Below are 23,533 nucleotides of genomic sequence, written 5' to 3'. Positions count from 1 at the left end.
AAAGTCGGGATCCTAGAGGTCTGGATTACAATCCAATCATCCAATGTCGTATACTGATCACTGATAAGCTGATAAACATGTATAAATAAACAACCAGTTTCCCAGTAGTTCCCGGACTCAGTCTGTCCTGATGGATTTTTAGATTTATTATAAATTCGTCATTTCCACATATTTATAAAACATGTCCATATCTTTACCAAAGCAAACGCAAATATCTTGGCAAACTAACCAAGATAACAATTTAAATATTGAATTAGTGGTGAATTAGTGGTTTACAGTTTATTGCTGATGACAGTTTAATCTTCATCATCTAACTCAGTGACACACAAGCCACACAATCAGATGTTGCTCTCGGTGATCAAACACATCTTTCTCATCCCCGGAAACATTAGAAGTAATATTTACACCAATGGAGAAGTTCCACAAACACCAAATATCAATGTCAAGAACAATCAAAGGTTCACAAGTGACTCTAGACTAGATTCAATCAGCTGTTACATCATTGGATGACGCACATGATATTTGGACAGCTAGTGAACTCCTCTGCACGGCTATTTCCTGAGCAACACTTCAGGCGTGTTTACAGTAAAACCAGGGCCCTCCAGACACACCACACAAGAGCGCACTTGACCGTGTGATGCGCTCTCTGAGAATGAGGCAAAAATACATCAAGAGGGCCCCTACGTCGAAAGATCTCCAACCAAAATCGTACTGGTGTTATTCAGTGAGATTGAGTTAATTAAAGCTGTGCTGAATGGAAGCAGAGGTGGAGGGTGGGGGTGTTTTTCTTCCAGCCCTCACCAGCCTAATGGTGCAAAGAATTTCTACCTGACGAGGGCATTCCTACCACAGGTACGTGTCCTGACCGCCAGCAGCAACACCAGCCAAACAGCAATTTAGCACTCTACTGCAAGTGTTTACACTGCACTTTGGAAATGTGACTTTTTTAATGTAACTTGCTGTTTTTTAATATTCGCTGTGTATTTACGTTGAGAGGGTGAATTTGTAAATGGGACGCTAAGACTTTATGGTTTCATTCGGAGCCCTCTGGGGCCCACCGTGTGAGCTCGTCCCCACAGAGCTGAGGCTGGAGCCCACTCACTGACAGAGAGGAGCCGGTTGGTGCCGCAGGGCGAGGAGAAAGGGACGGCGCAGGTTGGAGGAGGGGGCAGGGTGGGTGCTCTTCATGCCTTCAATCCCACATGATCTCACTGGTCCTGGAGAGTATATCAGGCAAAAGCACCGTGATCATTAAATGCCCATGCTGCAAATCTTTTTAATTATTCTCCTTCCTCCCTAGCCTTTTAATGAGAGGAGTATCCACAGATAATGTGGGTAATTGGACAATGAGATTCACTCATTCAATTATTGACCACTGAATCTGCTCAAGAGTTGATGGGTAATCCTCATTCTCGGCTCTGGCTCAGAGGCTCAGCGTTCAGCATCCCGGAAAAAAAAGCAAAGAATGCTCCTTCTGGGGGATTGTATGTCGTTTAAATACGTTTTTTGGGCTCCGTCCAAAAGAACTCATTACATTATAATTTGTTTGAACCATGAAAGGGTTAGATTTAAATGCTGTTTGGCAGGACCATCCATAAAATCTTGCTTAGTAACCTCTGGTATGTGAAGCTGGCCTTTGCACTTAAACCACATATTGCCTTTTTCAGTGGGAGATGTGCTGTTGAGCGATCGGCTTTTGTTTGAAAGCTATTGAAACAGGAGAAGAGCGTGTACCAGACATTTTAATGCTCTGAATCTGCCACAATAATTCAGCTGCATTCATGATATTAAATGTTCATCGCGATGATCGTTAAAGGAATAGTTCGACATTCAGTCAAACAAGCTTTTTTCCTCTTGTAAAGACATTTTCATGTTTGCACAGTAAATAGGCGGTTAGCTTAGCTTAGCATACAGACTGGAGATACAGGGAAATAGCTAAATTAGCTCCCACCAAATATACAGTATACATTTCCCTTCCAGCATCTCTAGCTAGTGGCTCATTACTTAAGAAGCTAATTCGTATTTGTTTTAATAATGGAAAAATAAATTATGATGCTATTTCTTTACTTGGACCAATAGCTTCCTGGAGTATTCGCTATGGTTGCTCAGTAAAATAGAGGATTGTCATTTTAAATATGGAGCAGACAGAAACAAGTTTTAGCTTAATCCATACAAAGAAAATAAAAAGACGTGATTAGAGACAGATTCGTTTGGGTCGTTTAAATTGAGGAGAAACAATATCAACTAACAACCGTTATCAACCAACATTATAATAGTGACACATCTGACAACTGCAGGACAGACGGGACAGATTCATCTATTGAAAACATTATAACATAAGCAGTTTGCAAAATTTGCAGCTTGACAATTTTTCAAACTTCATATACCGGACAGGGGAGTAACGAATGGTACTCGTTACTCTCACTCACTCTGTTTACATGCTTGTTTTGACAACGTGAAAAGCGATTTTCCTGAAACGCTTGTCAGAAGGATTAAATGACGCTTTCATTTGGGATAAAATAAGATATTCTGCTGGATTTAAAAATGTTTTCATGATTATTTAGCAAGTTTTCACACTTATATTTATGAGCATTTTACCCACAGCGTCACCAACTTGATTCGCTTTGTACACTCCTAAGACATTCCGGAACCCATAGAGAAATGGGACAACACTACCCCTTCACGACCACGTGCTATACGAAGGGAGAGGTCCAAGTGGTAGGGCTAAGGGGTGAATTGGGCCCTTAAATTCAGTCCAGAGGCTGAGCTGAACACAATAAACCTACATACACTGTTGTCGGCTAGCTCAATGCTAAGCTAAGATAACAAGCTTATAGATACAGCTTCGTATTTAATGGGCATAGGCATGTGAGATATTAATCTTCTCATCTAATTCTCAGCAAGAAAATGATCAAGAATATTTACCCGATGCAGAAACGTCCATCCACATAATTATAAAAGGAAATACAAGCATTTAAAAAATACATAATTTAGCTCAGTTTTTGGGTGTTCAGAGGAGATAAATCCACACCACAGATAGTTTAGCTCTCACGTAGGCCTGCAGTATCTCTATACAGGTATTTAGGATTTATCCTGGCTGACATGGGATTACAGGTAACAGAGTAAACACTGTTCCCCTGCTTAAAAAAAAGGCGACTGTTTCCCCCCATCTGAACCCCGCTTAACGCTCAATTGAAAAAAAAAATCAGTCTCTGGATAAAGGACTTCTCCAGTTTGAGTGAATTTCAAACCTGAAGGCAAAATCTACAAAGCACAGTGAAAACCCCAGAGAGAGGGAGAATTCCCCCACTGATCATCCAATTTGGTTGATAGCAGTGTGTGTAGAAAGAAAAAAAAGAAAACAGGGAGGAATCTTCCATCACCCTGCTTCTTTCTGGCGGCCCACATTGATCCAGTGCATTAATCATGTGCAGACAAACAGCATGTTGTGTCTGTTGGTAATTGTGACTCTCAACCATACTTAGCCTATAGCTACTCTCAACATGAGCTGATAAACCACTCTATTACCACAGCACAATGTAGGACACGTTCCGTCAGTGCAGCTTCAGAAAATATATGTGAAAAATATCACAAAAAGCAGTTTATCTGTGTCCAGTAATGGAATTACACACATTCTCCTGAGCAGAGGCTACGGTATTTTCTCAGTGGCAATGCTCCATTAAAAGAAACATATTATTACAAAGGGGAGAACAGGCTTGCTACCGCTAGCTTTCCAGCACAGCGATCATGTTAACAGTCAGCCCCGCCTCGATCCACTTGTGAAATTCACACCTCCAGCTAGAGTCATTATCATAATTGTTACCAAATACTGTAACTCCCAAGTTTTAATTGCAATACCATTAATTTGCAATCTGAATAATTCCCTTGCACAGACAATTTCATTTCCAAATTGACATGCCCACTCAAATGATTTCATATAAACACACTGATAAAAAAAAATAATATCTCAAGGGCCAAATAGGAAGAGAGAAGGGGGGAAGGAAAATTGTTTCAATATGGTCTCAAGGCAGGCAAACTGTATCAAGAACTAGTCACCGTTACTCCTCCAAGGCTTTTAAACAAATATGCCCTTCAACTGACGCGTTATCATCGTCTGTGCAAAGCAAATAAACTATGCCTTGCCTCATTTCTTTTCAAGATAAAAGACCAGTCGTTTGGGCATAATGGTCAGGGCCAACAAAATGAAATTATAAACCATTCATTAAATCAAGCGCACAAGTGGTAACTTTTCTAATAAAAGATTCTCAAAGTTTAATTAATAGCAGTCGTTAGCGCTCGTTTAGAACTTATCGATTTAAACATAACAATATGTTAAAATAATGTATCCTGCAACAGTCATCACCCTCCCCGAGCGGGGCCTCGGCTCACACCACATTGTAATCAACAGATTGTTAGACATGCATTTTCTGGGCCACTGACACAGCCTGATGTATGGGGTCGAAGGGAGCGCTCACAATCTATCCATTGCTGCAATTTATTATCTTATTTTAATTGTATACACAAACATTGAGGTGATTTAGGTGACATGGTGGAAAGATGAAATCCGTTTATATTAAAAGGGTTGCTCACCCCTGGAGCCCACTGCCAGCAACACCTTTCAATGACTGCTTTTAACAACATGGTTATTGTTTTATTGATCAGAGTTTTATTACATATTTGACACCCATGTTATGTGTTAATCGAACTGCATATAATTTTTTGACACATATTTTACGAGATTATGACTGCAATTAATTTAATAACTATTATTTTTTCGGTGATTTCAGTCTTAACGAGGTTTGTGGGAGAGTGCTCCATTCGTCTTGGCCGTGTTGTCACTCATGCACTCTCTGGCACGGTGGCGCAGTGCATGACCTTAATGGAAGCTGCGGAAATGGCCGATCGAGCTTGCGTTTGCACTCCCCGGCTCCTCGTGGAGCCGCCTCCTTTTGTTCTAGGAAGTGATATCACTATTAAGGAAGCCATTCATAGCCATATAATTCCTCCTTTCTACACTTAAACACTCCGAGCTTATGGGAAAATTATACAACTCAGCCTTTGCTCAAAAGTACCTCGAGGATTTGTCATTTTTCAGGCAGTGTACGTTTAACCTATACGAGGAAAAAAATAACCATTTTCCACATTGTGAAGAAGGATTAATATCTTATCTTAAAACACAAATTATGCAACATTGGCTTTGCACTCAGTAAATCAGGCAAACATGGATGCCTGCTGATGGTACGTGGGCAGTTAAAGCAGGACAGGGGGACAGGGACATAACAATGTGTCAAGCTGAGATGAAGCTCACACATCTATAAAGGCCGACACAGAACGGGGCCACTGTTGGTCAATAGCATCCATATGGGTCTCCTCTCATCTCTAAGAAGTGCACATCTGCTGAACATGGCACAATTTATCTATCAGAAGAATTATTAATTAATAGTTCATCTCATCCTGTATAATTGAGGACAGATCTGGAACGCCATTAGCTGTGATAATAAAGAGAGCGTTACCTCCCGCCCACCTGAGCGCACAGGGAAAAGCCTCCTCTGCTCCGGCTCTTTGTGGCCTTGTCAGCAAATGTATTCTTTTGCAGTGAGCAGTAGTTAACAACTTATAGGTTTGTCAAACCAATTTCATTCTTTTTAAATCTTCATAGCAATTATCTTTTTGCATAATCAGTTTCAGGACCTTGGGGGTCTACTGGGTCTTGTAACGTCTTTAAAATAATTGTTCAGATAGCAATTTGAAGTTTTGTGGAAATTGCTTAATAATCAGATCCCAAAGTCAATATTTGGCCGAGGAACTAAGTTGTAGATGGAAAAGACTTCATGGGGCTCCGACAGAAAAGACGACTGGCTAAAAATAAAATCATATCAGAAGTTGGTGCCAGCTCAACATAAAGGGGTGCATGTGCGCTCCGATGTTCGAGTGTGCGCACGCTCAAGCTAGCGGGTGTCCGCGTGCATGCACATTACACTGAACCTCATGTGCATGTGTGCAGGTGCACATCCAGAGAGAGTAGACCCATTTGAAGTCATAGTAATTTTCTATTTTAATTTGCCATCAAAAGAAACAAAGTCAGAAAGATTATCAGTGGGAATAAAGCTATATTATCATGAAACATTAACAGCTGTTGTGGACCTAACACGGCGGTTATCTACTTTTGAAAGATATCCAACTTAAAGCGGGGGGGGGGGCGCAGATTTTATGTTTGTCCGAATTACCCTTGTAATGAGATGTATCTGAGCCTGTAGTAATGACAGTAATGAGAAAGATAAAATGACAATGTGTAAAAACAGAGCTGGCATATCAATGACTCGCCAGACAGAACTTACTGTCTGATGTACTGTATGTGGGGACAAAGGAAGCAGGAGATCCGTGATCCCCAACAGCAAGGACAAATAAAATAAAATACAGGTCTAACACGGTGCTCCCCTTGACTCCTAAAGTATATATGAATCACTACCCTTATTATCACTCTGACACAGCAAGGAGCTTTGCTTTATGAACACTACTTAAGGAGCATCTCATAATGTGCACTGACTAAAGCCAATCATAATCTGTCTTTCCCAATAACAACAAGACAATGCTTTACAGAAAACGTCTGATGTCATATCATCATTACACTAATAGCAAAAGTGCGGTCTACTCTTAGCCCCCCCCCAATTAGTCATCTTAAACTGCTTATTGGTGAGAAAGCATCAATGATCAATTCAAGCGTTTAGCCTGTGGAGCAGGGCTTGAGTCAGTGCCAGCACTGATTATCTAAAGGAGCAAAATGGTCTGTAATAATGGGTATTTCTCACCATGCGTCTGTGAAGCTACCAGTCATTTTACATTTTCTTGTAAAAATGGAGTTTCGTCATCATTTCAACCTAAATATAAAGTTCAGGTTTATCTGTGCCATTGACTTAATACTTAAATGATGTGAAAAAATTACAATGCTACCTGGTCAGCGCCAAAGAGCAGACAAGGCCTGGATGGCAACTAGCTAGTCAGTTATCTCATGGAGAATTTTGCAGCTGGTGGTCAGACGCGTAAGTTTTATGTTAAGCTTATGTTGCTCTATATCTGCATGATGTGTACTTTGGCAACTTTTAGCAAACAAGTTAGCCAAACAAACGTTGTTCAGAGATCTACGTAAATTCATGGTCGAAAGCAGATATGGCTCAAATGCATTTAGGGTGTGTCGTGGTAAAAAGGTTGCTGCACCAGGCACATGGTTCAAAGCTTGTACTGTAATTAATCATAAATGCTTTTTTTATGTTATATGCAATAAACCAAGCAGAGTACATTCTCCCAGTAATCGTGTATTTGCCAGGTAGTGAGAGAGCAGGCTTCTCTACATAGGAAACAGCTCTGCTTTGCAAAGTGAAAGCTCAAACAGACCAGGGTTTCTTTGGCCAACGGCACAAATGCTTTCCACCGGGTCAATGCACCAACAATGCGCTTCACCGCAAAATTATTTTAAGAGCAACACACCCATGGGACCAGTTGAGCACAAGTGCATTTGCACTGGACATGAAAATGACAACTGCATCTGTCTGAAACTATAGCAAAGACATCATGTCATGTTTGGTGCTGCATTTTGTCTTGTAAGATGGAGTCAAGCTACAAATGTATTGAATGCTGATTTGGACATTATTTCATTATTGTTAATAATTACTATTTGAACAATCTGAATATTGAAACTCTGCATTCATTTAGATTGTATTACTAGTATAAGACTTCGACCTAAACCAAATTATAAAAACACATTTATATTATAACTATATTGAGAGTTCTTTACAGCTCTGAGAGAGAGGATTTTTTATTAACAATATTGTTTTCTGAAATTTAGGTTTAGTAAAGCGTCTCATATTACAGGACAAGACTTTGATGTGTTCATTCATTACAAGTGGCATTTTGAATTGAGAGAGTAAAAGGATAACTACAGTAATTTGAATAAACCTCCTTCCAGTTGAAATTTTTTTTGTGATATTTTGTAGAATTTCATACATTTGGAAGCTTATATGTTTTTTTCAAAAGAATGTATTGTGTTTGCTATCACCATCTAAATTTTGGATTCATGTCAGTAATAGGATTGAAAAATGTAAAATGATACCCAGCTCTATTTTTAGAAGCCAAGTGTTATGGCCGAGACTACTATTTAAAGATATATTCTTAAAAATATACTTGGAAATATTTTGAGTGTAACAGCGCTAATTAATGAGATAATTTGAGCAGAGACTTCTCAGGTTTACTATTGTTTGATCATTGTTAATATCCAGTGTGACACAATGAGACCTCAGACATTAATGAACCTTTCAGCTATGCAAATTAAATACAGAGTATTGACTGAGTAAAATGAAATAGATCGCCTGAAACCAGTATAGGAGCTCTGAAATCAGAACAATACGCCTAAATGTTAATAGAAAAAAAAAATCTATTTAGCCTTTTAGTGGGTTGAATAACTTCAAGGCTTTTTCCGAACACCCCATGGATCATCCTGAGGTCCCAGGTGGGACTGTTGCCTAAGGAAACTCTCACTTCCTCTGCTGTGGAGAGAATCCCCAGTTGGTTTAAGTCATATACTGTTTGACGCCAAGGAATCCAATTTACCCCATTCCCATACTTCTTTGATTTCCTTTGCTTTGTAAGGTCATTTATCTGCAATCTTAATTTGGAAACTGTGATTTCTTCCCTCCGTGACAAGCAGCAGGAGTGTCTCACCCCCACCCTTGTGGGCTGTCATAAAGGTAGGCAGGTGTCCTCGAAGATGTGGCAAAACTTGAATATATCAGACATGTTCAATTAGAGCAAAATGATCTCCAAAATGAATTATTGTGTTCTTAATGGGCTGAGCAGAAACACTCCCTAGAGCACACAAGGTGAGCTCTGCTTTAAGGTACAGCACTTAAAGTGGATCAGAACAAGCTGCTCCACGGGAAACTCTGTGGTAGTTAATGAAGACCATTAATAACTGCAGCAATGTATACTCTTAAAGTTCTTCACCAGTAGTGGAGCAGTCAGTCTGTCAGAGAGGGATTCTTTGATTTCATATTTCCTCCTTTCTCAGGCGTGGCTCAGGGTCCCAGAGGTGATTTTTCAGGATTATCACCTAATGCTGTGAAGAAGTAGCTCTCGCAGGCTATTTTGCACTAAAGTTTTTCCAAGTATTTAGCACTAAAGTTTAAAAGTAAGTTTATTTGAAAACTGATAAGAGAAGTCTGTCCCTAAAACACTATGAATTTTGAATGTTTTGAATAACTGAATAACCGTGTAAATCAAGTCATTAAATATAAGGACATTTTGAGTTTGCCATTACTTTAATAATGCAGTGTGGTAAAAATATATTTATTTTACCACTTTTTATAATAAAACCTAACAAGCCGTGCTTCATATCAAATTAGACAAAACAAGAAATGATATGTTGAGTCTGACAAAGATCTAACAGTGAGGAAATAACAGATTTAACTTTATTTTGCAGTGCAGCTCTGTAGAAATATATCATAAGTCACGTCTTAAGGATCAAACAGAGGGAAATAATTCAATGTCCTGGCAGTGGCCTCCGTAGGTAACTGCTGGGGTTGGATAACATAGCATTCAATGGTCTGATAGCTGTTGTTATTAGGGGCAAATGTGTTTGTTTACTGTCTAATTAACAACAAATAGTCTCTAGTCGTTTCTAATTTGATTTAATGTACAGGTTGTAACATCTTATTAGCAAACTGTAAAATTAAATGTGACCCAATATAAATACATTTTCTTGATGATCTGTATTTTCATTGTAAAGTGTTTACATGCACGGAATGATCTTATTTAAATAAAACTAAAAGTAGGCATTAGGGAATAAGAATGTACATTTATGTGATTATTATCTTACAATATTCAACATGCCACCCATGTTATATTAAGTGGTTGTTTTTTCATGTGTTATATTTATAGAAATGCATATTTTATTTATCTAGGTATAATGACATCTGCCTATGACATTAAACTTGGCCCACCAGGGTTAACTATTTGTAAAAGAATGGAGTGAATATGAAATCAAGTGCCGTCTTCCCTTTGTCTTCGCCGGCCTCAAGGTGACATGGGAGTCTGCTCTCATCGCCAGAGCCAACTATGACACTTATTCTCTGTGGAACTCATTAAGGGACAAAGAGGACCTCTGCACCGGCAGCATGTTCAACAAACTAAGACTCCTTACTGAAACCACAAAAAAAAAACTTCCATTCAGTTCAATGCAGCACCTGCCAGGGCCACACATGCTGAAATTGCTAAGTTGTCCTTCCAAGGTGATCTGGACAAGGGAGGAAATAAGATAATTTCTGTGAGTATCTCATGGTTCACTTATTTCTTGACATCGCAGTCATCAGTGTTTCCGTCAATATAACCCGCCAGCCAATTGGAAATTCACAGAATAAGCTGTGCTAGTTCAAATCAATTTTTATATATTATCTGTCATTTATCTTTACTAACAGCTTCTCACAAAAGATAGGTCATGCTAAAATGTTTGAGTACCACTGAAGACTTACAATATGCTTGGTACTTGCATGTATACAAATAACCTCTTTATTCTTGATTACAGTGCAAAAATAAGATTAAGATATTACTTCCATTAAGGCATTTATTGTTACACCATGGGTTGACAAACCCCTTTTAAGTTGAGTTTATTGTCCTGAATGAGTTGATTGTATATCACTTCAATGCAACATTCAAGCCTTTTGGCTGTCATCTCATTGTAATGCCCTGTCCCGCACTAATGAAATACAAACTCTTTCCTCTGAGTTTGGGCCTCCCGTCCATACACACAAGTTTTTCAAAAACTGATGTCACAGCTAACTTCGTTAATGCGCACTGTTGCTTTGTGCATATGTCGCAAACAAACAACAATGGCAGCATTGTCGGGTCTAGTTACAAGTTTGCAGCTAACTTTGGCATCACTGCACCACATTACAGACAGGTGTCTGCCTCGCCCAGTGTCACTTGGACCAGAGTGTTCTTCTCTGGTATTTGACGGATCGTTGATGCAGACTTTATGTAGCCTGCATCAACTGCCACCTACTGGCCTGGCATTCTTGTTTGAGCATTTGTAGTCGTTTTTGTGTTTGTGTGTGGACGGATATATTTTGTGAAACAAAGGTCGTGTGGACAGAGATTTTTTTTTTGTGTAGACAAGGCCTAATATTAACTTTATCAGATAACTATATACCTAAGTTATTTATCACCATTATGCTCCTTTTAATTTTCAAACCAAACACTGTTTCCAACTGCTCTGTTTTAGTGTGGTTAGAGCCAAATGATCATTGTTTGATAGTTGGTTTTACCAAACATCAACAATAAGTAATCCCACCTCCAGTCCTTTGACTGTAAATACGTTGAAAAGGGCAGGGAAAGCATGTTCACTGCCACAAACAGCACATAAACACAAGCTAAGATGAGAAGCAGCAAAGAATGTGTATGCATGCTTGTTTAGAGTGTAAGTGAATTAAAAGGGTGTGTGAAAGCTGTCATTTAGACTTAGTAGCTGAACTTGATCTCAGGCTGTCACTTCACTCTGCTTTGGAAAAGCTTCAATGGAGGGTGTCAACCACTGATTTACAGGAGCCAAAACTAAAGCATAACCTGCTGAACCTCTGCGACGGTGTCATTGATGTTGAATAATGACACCAAACCAGTTGTGTCAGTAAGAAACAATGAGGCCAACAGAGTGGCAATATGATGTCGTCACTTCATCACTGTTCTTCATCTGTCATCACTGAACATGAGAGCACAAGATTAGTTTTATATTCTATCACATTATATCATCATCACATCATAAAGAAAACAAGAGGAGGAGGAGGGAAGAAAGCATTAGACACTCTTAGTGGAAGTTATCTTCAGGAGTTATATTTACACTGAGCACAGCATAGTGGGAGCTCAGTAGACAAATACTCTCACATCTTAATTTTTCAATTAGCATGGCTCTTGTTCTCTAAACATATGCAAACACAGCGGGGCGTCCATTAAAATGCAACTCTAGTGTTGAGCCTAATTAGAGTAAATTGGTTGGCTTGTATTGGGAGAAATTTGAATGCAGCTCACTATGCATGTTTCACCGCATGTTTCACCCCAACAAACAAACTGGCACTCGCTGCCTCATAAATATGTTCAGCAGAAACACTGCCTCGAAGCAGTGACTGAGATGTTGTGTGTGTGTGTGAGTGTGTATACAGGAACTATGTTCATATGTGGAATATGTGTTACTTCTCTTTACAATAATTGGTATCCTCAAAAGATTCACACTTGGCCTGTATCTTCTTAATGACTCAAGAAAGTAAAGTGGTGAATTTGGTGTGATTTGGACACGCAATACTTTTAGATAAAAATTGAATGAACAGGTGACTAGTGCTCTGTAGCAGTCAGCGGGAACGGGGGAGCATGCGTTCAGTCTGCGGACTGAGCTGAACATGTCCTCTTCCACGTCCTCAGATAAACAACAGTCATTGGCAACTGGCCTTCACCATATCAGACCAGCACAGACATTTACGGGTGTTTGCCGGTGCTCATTCCTTCGTCAAGGTAACAACTTCCTCTGAAATAGCCGTCTTGCAATGTATGTGAGTTCAGTGGAACATATATATAATAGACACCCACGTGAACAGTAATGACGCACATTCAGTTTAATTTTATGAAAAACATTGACTATCAAAAATAAAAATACATAAGAAATCTCAGATAAACCAGGTAGGACGAACAAAAACTTGTCTAACTTCACTCTGCACTATAGACTATACACAAACAATAAAAAGTCACTGTATATTGTAGAACTCTTTGATGAGGACTCACTAATGACAAGGAATAATTCAGGACAAGAGAACAGAGCATTACAAACAGGCAGGTTTAGAACGAGCACTACTCTAGAAGAGTGACTGATATTTTAAAGTGATGTTTCCTTTTATGATGTGATGCTTTGCCTTTAGCTTCATTATTACTTAAAGGGCGAGACTTACTCAAACTAATAAAATGTTTCTGACTTTGTCTCCGTGATGCTGTGATCAGAGCGGATCTCCAGTATTTTTTGCCAACGTCACTGGAACATCAGAGAGGTTTACAGTACAGTAGGCAGCAGGCCAAATGGACCCTGTGCAAAGTAAAGGATACTTTGTCCTGGATGCTCTCCGCTTTGCCGAGGTGAAAAGCTGCCTCCACAGCCTGGACCAGAAGACTATGTCGCAGACACATCCTGAGAGCTGACATGAGTACGGAGACACTGAGCTGTGGTATCGGTGTCAGACGTTGACTCACATTGGCCTCAGTTGTGTGGAGCCTCATGTTTTTGGTTTGAGGTAATCCGGTTTGTCATACTAAGTACATTCTCTATTTGTGATGCAATGGACCAGATGGCAGATGAAATGACGTTGAGAGCCGATGTGAGAGACAAAGGGAGGGCGAACGCTGCTGAGGAGGGCTCTTGCCGGGTGAGAGGAGGTAAGTAACGTGACTCAGGTCTGTGGAAAAAGTCAGAGCATCGCCACTGATTCACTGTGTTTCTTGTAAATCTCTGTTATGATAATGTGCAGTCGTCTGTGTTATCCTCCGTTTTCCTCGTCCTGAAGCAGCTGCCTGAGTGTGCTTATTTCTATTCTGTGTTATTTTATATTGAACATTTGAAATTTTAAAGAAAAGTTGCACTGTTTCAGAAAGATTTCCTCAACAAATCCCATTTTGCAGCAATGAAACAAATGGATTTTGTCAGTCGCTTGCTTACATACATTTTTTAAATAGTTTGAATGTTTTTCTGTTCGACTGTCGTGCTGCAATTTTGAGTTTGCATTTTGATTAAATACATGAAGTGAAATTATCCTCACATCCAGTTTACTGTGGTGTCTAATGAGTGAGTGTGGCTTGGCCAAACACTGGAACAAAACCTGAAAAATGCAAAGTATGCCTGCAGGCCTAATTTCTCTATCAGCTAATGGTCATGGGCACGGACTAGCTGCACTTCTTACTTAATTCATTAGATAACCCCGGAGCATCACGCTGCTTCTCAGCTCAAACATACAGTCAGACGGCGCTGATTTTGAAGTTTATTTTAAACTTGTTGTTCTTCAAATACCAATTCCTTCCTTCTTGGCTTCTCATTTCAGCCACTGAGATGTGGCCGATGAAATTACAGACATTTCCAGTGAGAGATAAAACCTGACAGCGTTAACACAGGAACATATTTTGAACTTTGCTATTGCATATTTATAACAAAACAGCCACTTAAATCTTAAAAATGGCCAATACAGCCCTGAGCAACGTCCATTTGTATCTGTCTCTCAACAGTTTAGGTAAGACAAACAAGACAAATACAGTTCGACTTTCAAAAATGTGCCCAGAGTTTGAATAAATCATTAGGCATTAAATGTTAAATAAACCAGAGAAAGGAATGGTGAATAATTCATTTCAAATAGGTGGTGAAAAAGTAAACACTCTGCAGCCATCGCAATAATTCATTAATATCTGTTTAGATTTGATGTTGACATACTGATCTTAAAACTTCACAACCTTGGACTTTGGATTTTCACAAAGCCGTGACCACACAACTTGTACATGTTTGCTGACGTTTTCAGACATGGTGGACGACATAGGACGTTTTTCATTGGTTGATAAGTTACTATACTCTAATTATAGCCATACATAGTTTGTACCTTATAAAATGTCACAGAAGAGATTCCCAACACCGTAATTTTTGCCTCAGTCATTATGCCTTTGTAGTTCTTACAATATGTTAACCACCTGCTAGCTTGCTCACAAGCAGCATGCAGGTTTCCATTGCTTGACCACGGAGCTCTCACGACTTTACCAATTGAACACCAAGTATAGTGTGTACACAAGTACCCATTCACAAGCTCCAACTTCCATGTGAGGGTCATATACCTGTATAACACCACTGATCTGGTGTATCACACATCTCCACTGTAACATTTGCACATTGAGAAGCTCGACTGGTCTTTTGCTGTATGTTGTGTCTATTAGTGCAAGGCTCCACATTAGAGTGTGGATCAACCGACCATAGTCAGACAAAAATGTCTGAAATGATATTCAGTTTCAGGCTGGTCACATTGGCTGGGCAGATTTGTTACGCTGCATATGTCTGTTATCGAGCGAAGCAAGCAATAACCATGTGTGTCAGGCACAGAGTAATACAAACTCAGTGCAGCTTAGATGAACTTCACCAGGCTTGGGTTGGGTTTGGACACAAATAACCAAATTGACAATTGTCAATTTTGAATCAATCAGTAGTTCCATGCAATAAATATTCTTCAACATTGAGCACTACCAGCCTCATTAAAGCTTGTGCAGGCCTTCAGTCCGCCCACACAGGCGCTATCTGATTACTCCCATTCTCAGGACCACGAGGGTGTGGACAAATTGTGTTTGACTGACAGCTCCACCCTCCTGTTCATTTTGTAGCACCCATTTGAATGACTGGTTGACCTGTCATCATTCTTATTGGCACTTGAGTTTTGGAACGTAATAAATTCGCATAATAGCATTTTTAACGTGACCATGTCTAATCAGCCCGAGTCATTAAAAACACTTGTGTGGGTGTGCAGGCTTTATGTGTTGGATACACTTTGCTATTAAGCTACTAAGCTTAGGACTTTATTTCCAGTTTCCACTTGACGATATGGCAAACAATTCAAACAGTATACCTTTTTTTATCATTGACCAGTGGCATGTTCATCACACAGATTGTAGATGTCGTCCCAAGTCGGGACATAGACTTTAAAGCAATAGTTTGGTTGGCTTAGCATAAAGAGGGAAGGGTAAACAAATGGGCTGTTCAGCGGATTTTGTTTCTTTACTTTGAATAGAGCTAGGCTAGCTGTTTCCTTAGCTGTTACAATGAGATTATTAGCTTAGCTTGTCTAGAAATGGGGAAGGCGCCAGCTTGGCTGTAAAGATAATGAGAAATACAATCCATGTATCATTAAACTCTTGTTGTCACCATGAAATTGCTTGCCTGACATACTGGTTAACAAACAAAATATAACAAGTCAATTAACAAGCTTTAGAGTTGCAAGTAAGCAAGCACTGGACAGCACCAGGCCATGACCTGGACTGCTAATAATACATTCAGCTTGCATGCATCATTTGCCTTATCATTCTCAGAAAGAAAGACAATATGTTTTTCCAAAAATGTTGACTTATTTCCATTAAAAAAGCATTTGGCTCGTGCAGTTAAAATGAACGTCTTGTTGTCGTTCACTAATTTGAATCTCAGCAAAGTCTTCGGTAATTTCTTTAAACTGTTTCAAAGCTGTGATTTATCAGTTTTACTCCCACTCCTTATGGCATTCACTGTTTCTACAGTGTCTAACCCTCAAAGAATCTCAACAGTCTGGTTTTACTGGATAGCTGCCATGTCCTGTGACGGTATAAAGACTTTTAAAAGTATTTTTTGTGCTGACAGAAAGAAATTTCCAGCCATGAAAGTGGAGAACACAGTGTTCGATTTTAAAAATTGCAACTCAATACTACTGTATTGAGTTGCATTGTATTGCATGGTGTTGTAACATTACCATAAAGCCACTACTATTGGCAGTAAATTGTCCAGTTCTACCTTTTCAAATTAATTACTGCAGTTACAAATGGTGAAATCTGAACAGGCTTGTTACTTTTCTCTTCTGAGACATAGACAAGTGCAGACGACAGCAGACAAATACAGTCCTCAGTGGATTTAACTGTGTTGCAAATGACTGAGTCAATCAGTCAGCATCAGTACCTGTTGCTAATAAGTGTGTCTTTATTTATTATTTAACATTTTGTCTCTTACAGAAAGGATTCAATTTGAGGCTCAAGTCAGAAACTGTGGACCTGCAGAGATTGAGGCTGGGGACACCAGTGGGGACACAGATGCTCAGCAGCCCAGAGAGTGTGACAGATCCTCTCCCCCTCAGTTCTCTTTGAAAACGTACCTGAGGAGATCTTTCTCCACAGCTTCTTCCTCCATAGAGTCTCTGTCTTCTTCACCGCAGAGCAACATGGGAGGTTAGTGACACCAGCACTTACTCACCCCTGCGTCTGACACCGTCAAACTGCACGATCAGCTGCCAAACCCATTCAGATAAATACACAATGAAGTCTTCTCAGGAAAAATAAAGCTTGAGTTGAATCCTCTGTAAAAAACTGTTTGGAAATTAACTTTTTCATCCAAACACTGATTTTGCACTGATGAAATAAATGATCATTAATATGCAGCATAATAATGCCATAGACCAAAGACAGAATAAAGAATTTGACAAATTGCAAGCTTTATGCCTCACTATGCAGTGGGAATGCTTAAATGCAGCTCATATGATCAATTATGAAAATGTGTGAATAATTAAGAAACTGAAACTACAGCAAAAAAGAGGAAGACTAATGAAAAAAAAGGCCACCAAAGTAGACTCGCTACTGTACATGCAGCATAAGTGATTACACCACAGACTGTTTGTTCTTATGCACTTGTATTAAATTAAATATTAAATAAGTCATTTTAAAATAACTCATTTTAATTAAAGAGATAGTTCAACATTTTAGGAAATACCCTTATTCACTTTCTTTTCAAGGGATAAGAAAATGTATGTCATATCATGTGTTGATTCGGAGTCAGGACCTAGCTAGCCTAGCTTAGCATAAAAACTGGAAGCAGAGGCTGGAGCTAGACTGGTTCCTGTCCAAAGTACAAAAGTAGATTCCTACTTCTTGACAAACAACAGTTTAAGAGTCTGCTTTAGGCTCATTTATGCTGAATGTTAAATATGAATATGGAAACTGACGGAGTAATGTAAGCAGTGACGATTACTGTATCCAAAACAATCATATTTATTTTCGTATAAAAATACACTATGTTACCAAGAATAGCAACGTCACTGTTACAAAGCTTTAGGAGCTTGTTTACAGTCTCTTTTAGGCACATAATCACAAAACCAAGGACAGCATACAGCAGGTGTCATATATGAGTATTATGGCCCTACCCCTAGATATGAAGTGCCCCTTTGGGAGGGTCCCCCTTCAAACAGAGCCACTGGGGAAGTCCCCTAGGTATCAGGACACTCGCTACGTCATCAGCCAACCAACCTTTTTACAGTGACAAACAATATTTACTAAGGTTACTATATTAACAACCGTTATCAACTTACATTATAATAGTGACACATCTGACAACTGCAGGACTGACAGGACAGATGAATCTATTGATCAATGCACAGTTAGTCAGCGTGTTTACATCGGTTCTTAGTCCTGTCCATAGAAACTTCTGCCTCACACTGAAAAGGTTATAACATGAGCAGGAATTTTTTTTTTCAAATTTCATATACGGGACACGGTAGTAACGAATGTTACTCGTTACTCTCACTCAGACTGTTTACATGCTTGTTTTGACAGCGTGAATTGCGATTTTCCTGAAACGTTTGTCACAGTGATTCAATTACATTTTCCACTGGATTAAAATAAGATATTCCAATAGAAATTCCTGATTATTTTGCAAGATTTCATACTTACATTTATGAGCATTTTACCCGCAGTGGACACCGTCTTGATTCGCTTCGTCCCTTAGTGAAGCATTCAGGAATTTCCGTCTACCCCTTTGTTTTTAGGGGGATCCTGAATACACTACAGCTGAAGGGGTGTTTGAAGGGCTTGATGGCGACTACCCCTACATCACATAGAGGAAAGGGATGACACTACCCCTTCACGGCCATGTCCAAAACAAAGGGGTTGGCACGCTGTGGAAAACTTTCATTTAACCACCTTCAAACAATGCATCAACCATCCATGATTTAGACATGGTGCAAATTGTAGAACCTCAAGATAATTAAATCAGTCTTAGCCACCTTCTTCTCACTTGATCATTACATCCACTAATGAGATTTGGTCTTCTACGTAGAATGAAATCTGAATAACTAGTTACCATATTTCTGTATTTGGGCTGAGCCTATTCTTCTTGGCTTCGGTGCAGATAATTCCATTCTGTCATTTCGAAATCACAAAAGTCACATCATAACATTTACACTGAGGCAATTGGTTTATACTTTTATACTTTTATATATTCAGATAACCCTGTAAATGCTCTTCTTCCAAATCTTATTTCCCGTCCGACTGTAACACTTCTGACATCTGATTAAATTCTTGAAAGCAGTGCACAATTGCAATGACATATTGTGGATACATGCTGATAACAAGTATGAGTTGAATGTAGGGTCATCTTGCTCATACAATAGCAGCTGAATGAATTTAAATAACCATAAATCAGTGGATTTAGCTGAATTTGTGCATAATTCATCCCATAAAGTGTAATATCTTTATCAAAATGTATTATGATACAGACCAGGATCTAGATGCAGATTTCAAACTTTAAAAACATTTTAAAATAATGGATTTATACGATTTTGCAGCCTAGAAGGAAATACGGTATATCTTCTCTGAATTCTTTGCAACACACGTCATAGGGTCTTTCCAACAACATGTCTTGTGTGTGAGTAACTGTCTGTTCATGGTCAGTGTCACTTGATGATCTCATGCTTCATAGCACCCGAGGGGGCACCATTTGGCAAAGGCTGCTGGGAAGACACACAACATTGCTTCACTGCAGCCACACCACAATTTGGAAACGCTCCTGGCAAAGTATACAAGAGAGACTTGGAGTAATTGATTATGTCTCCAAACAGCTTTCTTGCTTGTCTCTCTGAGGGAGTGGGGCATGATTTCCTAAATTATGCATGTATAAAGGAAGCAAAGGATGCTTTTAAAATGTTATAAGATATAAGTGAGGACAAGCAGCTCTTATAGCAGCACAAATGATTTATGTCCCCAGATATGGTTTAAACATCACACATTATTTCAAAGAGGTCTTTGCAAAAGCGTGAAGGGGTTATAAGCTTTTATAAAACTTAACGTCCTTCCTGACTGGGTGTGTCTCCCTCAGTTGACTGTGCAGGAATCATCCTCAACTGCCTCTTCTGCCGCTTCTACAGCAGCAACTGCTGCCCCAACTACAAGCAGGTCGTCACGGCAGCAGAGTCTGCATCCAGCAGCGACGATGACTCTTGCACGAACTTGGACTGTGGTCTGCTCAGTGCCTGTAATGAAGGAGGGGATTGTCTGGAGCTGGCGATGGAGGTTTCTGAGTTATGCTTCCACTAGGATGAAAACAATACTCATTACCCTAAGGAACTTGATGGATAATCAAAGATCAGACTGTGAAGTGGACAGTTTCTTCAGTCTAAAACACTGATAAATGCACAGAAAATAATATTGAAGCTGTTACATGCAACATTTGTGGTGTTAAAATGACAATAAATATAGATAATGCATCTGTGAATGCATGTGACCTTGTATCTATATAATATAATGTCCCAAATCTATGAAACGGACCCATTTCATCTGAGACAGTTTGACTTTGACAGGAAAAGCCAAGTGGACCTAAATGATTGACAACGGCTGTTACCCATTTTTAAAGCAGCGAGCCAGAACAGTAGAGCCAGGAACTGAATGCAGACACTATTATTAATCACACCTACTGTGTTTGTGTTTCCTGTCAAGGCGTATTTAATATTTCTGTGAAAAAAGGGTCTGTTAGGTTTTCCATGTTATGTTCGGGGTACAAAGGAGAAATTGTAGTGAGACTGTTGATAGTTGTGGTTCAGCATCAGTGTTTCCTCTGTTTATTGCAAAATACTGTATCTGTTTCCAATACTTCCTGTTCAACACAGGTACATTTTACCTCAATCATTTAAAAAATAGAACATATATCTGTCAAGATGACTGTAAGGGAAGTTTTATGTATTGAGGCTGTCAATCTTTTCTCTGAAAAAAAGTATTACATCCAGTAAATACATTACACACTGCCTTTATATGGCAGATGCTTTCAACCATAGTGAATTACAGTAAAAAGTGCATTCAAACCATGTTTTAAAATGAAGGAATTTAACAATCCATGCTGCATGGATATTTATGAAACCAAACCATCTGATTATTAATGTATGAAAATAGCAACTTTCTTATAGTGGTGGCTGCTCAGATTTCTACAGTCATCTCCAAAAATCTGAAAAGCCAGTTTATCACTCACGAGGCAGATTACTCTAGATTCACACAATATCGGCAGTAAAGAAGAACAGGAAAAACACAACTTTTCTCCAACTTGGATTGTTATTCCAAGGTGTTAGCCCTAATGCCGGCCCAATAGTCACACCAGATACATAAATGTGTGAAACAAACAATATTTCTCATATATTTCATATATGAAAAGCATTAATGCAACAGTACTGATACAACATACACATTTTGGGGGCAGTTGCTATAATAATAGTAATAATTGGCTACTAACGTTACTATTATACCTTGTCCCACTGTTGCTGGAATGGTCCTTTTATAGTAACTTTCGAACACTTCACTATCACCACCCTCACATACTTGTCTGATGTGTCTCCTGAAGTTGAATTTAATGTGAAATTTGCTGATACATCCTGTCAATGTTATTATGAATAAATATTTATTTATCTCTGACCTGCTCCTCCTAATAAGTTATTACGAACACTCATATCATGGCTGTAACTATCACCATCTTACTGAATCAATGAATACTGTAACAGTCTGAGTTAAGTAGTGTATTGAATCTAAATTGTACTGTACCGAATCACCATGCAACAAAGCAGCAGTGTCACCGCAAACAATACACTGGCCTCCAGGCCTGTGAATTCCATCGCTGCTCTGTTGATACTGACACACCAATAAGCTCTCCAGCTGCAACGTTTTTCTGAAGTGTCGAAAAAAAAAGTCTTGAAGCCTGTCCCCTGTTGAGCGTGCCTATTTCAGTTCAAGTGCCACTGGAAACACAGGAGCTGCTGGATGTGGCATTTGTGAGACACTCGTCCTTGACGCTCCCCTCAACCTCTGTTCTCAAAGACAGTTCTCTCAAGTGGTAGATCAGTGTTTGGATCACTTCAGTCTGAAAGATGTCCTTGTCACATAATGGGAAATGGACACAGGAGCCTGGCCGACAAGTCGGTGTTAGAACAGTGAACAGTACAACACAACATTGTTCTTAAGCACCATCTGTTTCTCAGACAGGTCAGAGGTGCACAACTGAGTGTTACTGGATCACGCTCAATTACCAAACATTTGTTTTCTGCTATTACACATAAAGACGACGAGAGTAATCCCACTCTGAAAACACAGAGACTATTATAGTGCAGGCGTCAGAAGTACTGCCATCGCATGTTGTTCCAGTTACACACTCCTACTACAGTCCTATAACACAGATAGAAACACAGGTAATGCATCTGAAATGCCTAAGTTTGATAATTCTGTATTATATGTGCAGATATACAGTGAGCTGTCACTGTGATTGATTTCCAAATCTGTAGCTCGTAAATGATTTAATATTTTACAGAATTCATCATCTGTGCTGTTACAATCCACTGTATTATGTCATTGTTTTCTTTAATTTAAATACAGACCACGCAGGTTTTATTGAGTTTTTATTTACTTACTTTACTTTAGTTTCCTGTGGTGCCGCTGCAGTTTACACACTAATGTAATGTGGTCATCTACCAAATATACTGTAAGTCACATTGATTTCTTTGCCTTGTACTGCCGACAGTAAAGTATGCGGCAGACGTTTTTACTTTTTTTTTCTTTTACTGTTGAATCGATTTTTATATTCTCTTGGTTGTACATCATTTCTTTTAATGTGCTTGTTTGGTTATTTTATATAAAGCAACAACTAGAAGTCTGTGTCAGTGCTGCACAAGACACAAGAGAGTGCTACTCATTTAGCAAAATACAAATATAACTTTTTATTTTATTCTACATATTATAGAAGCTTTACCACACTTTAATGTCGCATGCACGTATAGGACATGTAATGAGATGTCAGATTTTCATTCATTACAGGCAGAATAAACCACAATATTTCTACTTGACCAAATACAAACTCAATTTAAAACTGAAACTCGGCCCAAAAATAATTTTCCTGTGAGGTGACAGTGCTGCACAACCACCGTGCCAGCCTAAATTTGATGAAATCCAGAAATGCTTTTCAATCATTTCATTTTCTACTTCCTCATGTTCCTCAAAGTTCTCTCCAGGGGACATATGAAGCTTTGTGATAGTTCAGTCAGGAACATCATTTACACCATGTTGATAGCCTAGATGTCCTCTGATATCCTCCTCGGAGCCACGTAGCCTCCTCGGAGCCACGGAGCCACGTGTTTTGGAGCCACGTGGCTCCGAAACACTGCATACGAGCTCTCGTCAAAGGGCATCGCTACTTCCGGTGGCAGACTTTTAGGCTTAAAACATGGTGTAAATGACTCTGTTTTGAGTCGAATTTGAATGTCGGGGTTTACGGATACTCGGATGACACCACAGGAGCAGTATGGAGGCATTTCATGTTTTCTTTTTGCAGTTCTTTTACGTTTGAAGAAGTAGTCACCAGCTGTTTCAATTCAATTGGATTTGGCTGCAATTCCAAAAGTGTTGTTGTTGACTCAAACACTTCACCTACCCCTCCATCGGCATAGTGGTGAGTAGA

At 39.2% G+C, this 23,533-nt stretch overlaps 1 protein-coding gene across 1 annotated transcript; it reads left to right on the top strand.

Moving 5' to 3' along the window:
* Positions 1 to 13,367: 13,367 nt before the first annotated feature.
* On the top strand, positions 13,368 to 20,623 carry mdfic2 (MyoD family inhibitor domain containing 2). Its single transcript, XM_034584993.1, has 3 exons — positions 13,368 to 13,455; positions 16,795 to 17,007; positions 19,925 to 20,623. The coding sequence occupies exons 1-3, from the start codon at positions 13,368 to 13,370 to the stop codon at positions 20,140 to 20,142; spliced, it is 519 nt and encodes a 172-aa protein (XP_034440884.1). The 3' UTR covers positions 20,143 to 20,623.
* The last annotated feature ends 2,910 nt before the right edge of the window (positions 20,624 to 23,533 follow it).

Source organism: Hippoglossus hippoglossus, chromosome 5 (assembly GCF_009819705.1).
Source record: "Hippoglossus hippoglossus isolate fHipHip1 chromosome 5, fHipHip1.pri, whole genome shotgun sequence".
NCBI lineage: Eukaryota > Metazoa > Chordata > Actinopteri > Pleuronectiformes > Pleuronectidae > Hippoglossus > Hippoglossus hippoglossus.
Note: the sequence above shows the minus strand (reverse complement) of the source record. Positions and strands in the feature narration are given on the sequence as shown.